Source organism: Orycteropus afer, unplaced genomic scaffold, assembly GCF_000298275.1.
Source record: "Orycteropus afer afer isolate SDZICR_OR568_19922 unplaced genomic scaffold, OryAfe1.0 scaffold00632, whole genome shotgun sequence".
Lineage (NCBI taxonomy): Eukaryota > Metazoa > Chordata > Mammalia > Tubulidentata > Orycteropodidae > Orycteropus > Orycteropus afer.
The window spans coordinates 1,323,487-1,328,671 of record NW_006922219.1 but is presented as its reverse complement, the minus strand read 5'-3'; the positions used below and the strand labels follow the sequence as shown (position 1 = coordinate 1,328,671).

The 5,185-nt window shown below is 37.5% G+C and overlaps 1 protein-coding gene across 1 annotated transcript; it reads right to left on the bottom strand.

Moving 5' to 3' along the window:
* Nucleotides 1-3,665: 3,665 nt before the first annotated feature.
* Nucleotides 3,666-4,628, bottom strand: LOC103210645 (putative olfactory receptor 2B8). The gene has a single exon (XM_007956553.1). The coding sequence runs from the start codon at nucleotides 4,626-4,628 to the stop codon at nucleotides 3,666-3,668; it is 963 nt and encodes a 320-aa protein (XP_007954744.1).
* Nucleotides 4,629-5,185: the final 557 nt, after the last annotated feature.

Below are 5,185 nucleotides of genomic sequence, written 5' to 3'. Positions count from 1 at the left end.
TGAGCAGTCTACTTCTGTAGTAATATTGCCTCAGAAACACAAGGAAGGTTTTTACTATGAGTCGGATCTGACTTGAAGACAGTGAGTTTGGTTTGGTGTTTCAAAGGCAACTTGGTAGAAAGCCCTGGCTATTTGCCTCCAAAAACTCAGCCATTGAAAACCCTGTGGAGGACAGCTCTCTCCTCTGGTACACATGAGGCACCATGAGATAGAACTGACTTGAGAATAACTGTTTTTGTTTTTAAAATATAATTACCATATGTGGTCAAGAGATGGAGCCAAAAAATACTGTTCCACACATGCACAAGCAGCTCTGGTGGCACAATGGTAAAGAATTGGGCTGGTAATTCTTACCCATCCAGCTGCTGTAGAGGAGAAAAGACTTGACAATCTGCTCCCATAAAGATTATAACCTAAGAAACCTATGGGGCAGTTCTAGTTTATCATATAGGGTCATTCTGAGTTGGAATTGACTCAATGGCACAGAAAAATACCAAGATACATGCAAGGGTGATATTAGAAATATTTAACATCCTGTACCCCTCACACTGGAGCTCTGATAGTATAGTGCCTAAGACAGTTGACTGCTAACCAGAAGGCTGGTGGTTCAAACCCACCAGCCACTTTTCAGAAGGTAGTTTGGGCAATCTACTTCAGTAGTGATACTGCCTCGGAAACCTAAGGAAGGGTTGCTATGAGTCTGATCTGACTTGATTTCTGTGAGTTTTTGGTTTATCCCTCATACACAAGCTTTGGTGGTGCAGTAGTGACAATGCTGGTCTGTAACCAAAAGGTCAGAAGTTTATTCTTCAGGAGAAAGATGTCTCAACCTGCTTCTGTAAAGATTTACAGCCTTGGAAACCCTATGAGGTGTTCTACTCTATTGTCTAGGGTCCTATGAGTTGGAATCAACTCTATAACAATGTTGTTGTTGTTGTTTTGTTTGTTTGTTTTTCACCACTTATACATGGAAAAATCACAATGGATGCCCAATCAGAATAGACACTGTACAATAGATTGCCTTTGTGTATTTGTTAAATATTAAGCCTGCAAATAGCAATTGAACTAACTTATTTTTCTCTTTAATTCTGTCTACCAAACACCTAAGTCAATCCAGCAAAAAACTAACAACTTCTTTCACTTGAACATGGACTTTCATCCAATAAAGATAGAATCCAGAGAAAAGGGTATTTGGAAAACCTAGAGTCAATTACAAAATCTACTCCCCACTACTTCTACCAAACTCCAAATGCTACAAAATGCCTGTATGGAAATGCTTGAAGAAAGATGGATACTAAAGTTCTCCTAGAGAGGAGTTGAGACAGTGATATTTGTAATATATGAACCATCTCCTGTATATTCTTCTGAAATACTGTAAAAACACATATGGAAAATGGACAAAACAAGGAAATTTATATTTTCATAGTATTAAAATACATAAGATTCAGGATAGAGGATGAAAAGTCAATTATATAAATGTTATTCAAAAAAGACAGACATAAACCACATCTTCAAACAGTTCCTTTGCTTTGGGAAGAAATGAACTATGCATCTCCTGCTGAAACATATCTAGAAAGGTCAAATGTGTGCCCCTATTGAGAAAGTGATCTATTGCATTACATTCTTTAAAGGTGGATGCATTTTCCTATTTTTCTACTGTAAATTAATCTGCATGATTATTGAATCTATTCTTTCTCTTCTGTTTCCAACGTGAACAGCAAAATATCTCCAAGAAGATAAGAAAATAAATAATTAAAATTTAATAAATTGCATTATCAGTGGGGATGATCATTTAGATATTTGGGTTATTTTTCATAGTATATGCAAGAGACTCTAAATTGTGTCAAGTCTAGCCAACTTTGCCTAGAAGTAGGTATTTCATCCAGCAACCATCATAAAATAATATAGAATCTGGTCAAATCATGTGATGGCACCTAACAACACAAGGAAGTGCCATACCATTTTCTACCATGTTTGTACCATTTTATAGTCACATCAGCAGTATATGACAGTCCCAATCTCTCTACACCCTCGTCAGCATTTGTTGTTTTCTGTTTTTTGTTTTTTCAGCTTTAGTTTTTTTTTTTTAAAAAAAAACAAAAACCTGCTGGGGTAAGATGATATCACTCTGGGTCCAGCTAGAACTACCAATATAATATTGAATAAACAAAACGAACGCACTGCTGTTGAGTTGGATCTGACTCATAGTGACCCCTCCTTGGGTGTCTGAGGTGGTATCACTACAGAAGTAGATTGCCCAACCTTCCTTCCAAGGAGTGGTTTGAACTGCCAGCCTTCTGGTTAGCAGTCAAATACCTTAGGCACTACGTGTGTATAGAGAGGAAAAAAAAGAAAAAAACCCAGAAACTATATGATTTCTTGCATTTCAATTTAGAGTAAAAATTACTGTTCTTCCATTTGGCCTGCTGAGAATAGCTATTATAATGCTGATAAAAATAACTGAGCACCAAGAGGAAAAATATATACTGATTGGTCAATAAACTGTTTTTAGATCAAAGTCATTAATTACTAAGAGACATATGCATGCTTTATATCCTAACCATTAGGAAAACTTTCTGTAGAATGAGGTATAGAATTAAAGAACCATACTAAAAGAGACTGTTGGGAGCTCTGGTAGTGTGGTACCTAAGGCACTTGACTGCTAACCAGAACACTGGAGGTTCAAACCCACCAGCCACTCCTCGGATGGAAGGTTGAGCAATCTACTTCCATAGTGATACTGCCTCAGAGACCCAAGGAGGGGTCACTGTGAGTTGGATCTGACTCGATGGCACATAACAACTGCACAAAAGAGACTGCTAGAAGGGTCAGATAAGGGCACAAGGAGTGAAAGGCATTGCACAGAGTTATTTATATGTGTATTCCTATTTCTCCACAACAGTATAGATTACCCCAGCATGTCCCTGGCCCTCTGAAGATGTCTCATGCTAATAATGATTAAAATAAGATTAGGCACACAACAGTTATACTGACAACAGGATCAAAATAATGATAATAGTATGCAAAGAGAAAATAAAGTGACTTCTCAGTTATGTATGGGTGTTTTCTGCTAAGTTTGAGACAGAAAGTCATATCCACCTTTGTGCTTTTTAACAAACCTCTGCCTAATTCTCTTATCCAGTTTTAGTTTTAATATGCTATGATAAAAAAATTATATCTGGTTATTAATTTTAAAACTTCATTAGAAACGATAACATATATTAAAATTAAAAAATACAATATTGTACTAAAATCTATGAAATATTCATTATCCATCTTTTTTTATTACTGGTGGAGTAGTACCTAGATTAACTTGGCTAGTCTGTAACCAAAAGTGGAGGTTTAAGTCCACTCAGAAATGCCTGAGAAGAAAGCCCTAGGGATCTGCTTCTGCAAAAATCAGCCACTAAAAAATCCCTCTGGAGCACAGCTCTACTCTGACACAAACGAGGTATCCATGAGTCAGAACGGATTCTAAGTAATTGTTTTTTTTAAAAAAACATTTTTTTCATTACTTTTGAAGAAGAATAATCAATAATTTATCTTTCTAGGAAAGATACAGGTAAAAATCACAATTAGACACAGCAATTTGGGGTGGGGGGAAGGAGATGATGATGGCAGTTGGCAAATTGCATTCAGAAAAATTGTGAGAGGACCACATTCTCCTAAGCCATGTTCCACCCTTGCACTTGTTCTCTCCTTAGTAACTTCGTTACTGCTCCCTTAACATCCTTATTTCTCAAGGTATAGATGAGGGGGTTGAGCATTGGAGTTATAAGTCCATAGAAGAGGGCAAGGAGCTTGCCCTTCAATTTGGCTGAGCTACTCTTTGGTGTCATATATGCATAACCACTAATGGCTGAGCCATAGAACATAATGACCACCAGAAGATGAGACCCACATGTGTTGAAAGCCTTCTTGCGACCCTCAGAGGATTGGATCCTTATTACAGCTTTGCCAATGTTGATATAAGAGAATAGAATTAATCCAACTGGGATAACCTTTACGACCACCACAGCTGCATACATCTCCACTTCATTGATCCACGTATCAACACATGCTAATTGAAGCATAGCAGGGACCTCACAGAAGAAATTCTCTACCCTATATTGACCACAACGAGGTAATAAGAAAGTCAACACTGTCTGCACAAACGAGTTGCTGAAACCTGTCACCCAAGCTACTGCTGTCAATTGTTGGCATAGCCTAGGATGCATAATAACTGTGTAATGGAGAGGTCGGCATATAGCTACGTAACGATCAAAGGCCATTATTGAGAGAAGTACACATTCAGTTGATCCTAGACCAAGAAATATGAGAAGTTGAGCTACGCAACCCACATAGCTAATGTTTCTCCAGTGGCTCTGGATATTTATCAGCATTTGGGGGACAGTGGAGGTGGTATAACAGAGATCCAAAAAAGAAAGGTTAGCCAGAAAGAAGTACATGGGAGTGTGGAGTCTGGGATCAAAGCGAGACAAGATAATGATGGCTGAATTCCCAAGGATAGTCATTATGTAGAAGATGGAGATAGCCACCAAGAGGACCATTTCTAGTCTGGGCCATTCAGAAAAGCCCACCAGAAAAAAGCCAGTGGGGTGATGGAACGTGTTGTTGAATCTTCTCATTGCTGTGACACTACTTGTTGGAAACACTGAGGTCAGGGTTTTGGTAGCCTTAATATCCTGTGCTTAGAATGTAACATTGGCTAATGAATCTGCATTCAACTGAAGAACTGGATAGGGGATGCTGAAACAAACCAAATTGTTAATATATTTCCATTAATTGCCTCACTGTGAAAAATGAGCACTAACACTTATACAGCTGTATTTTGAAAACCATGTCTATGACTTTCATTTAGTAAACTAAGATTTTAAAAAGTAAAGAGGTATAACAAAAGTAAAGGTAGTAATAAGTTTGTTATGAAAAGGTGTTGGATCAGATAAAATTGGAAAAACCTGATACTTCAATGAGCCTCATTACATCTCTAATTTACTCAATGCAATTTCTAACTTAACTTCCTTTGACTCACTTCATTGTATGGCTGCTTTTTTATACATTTCTGTTATAAAATCTAAAACCAAACCTACTCTCATCCATTCGGTTCTGACTCATAGAAACTCCATAGGATAGAATAGAACCACCCCATAGTGTTTCCAAGGCTGTAAATCTTTACAGAAACAGA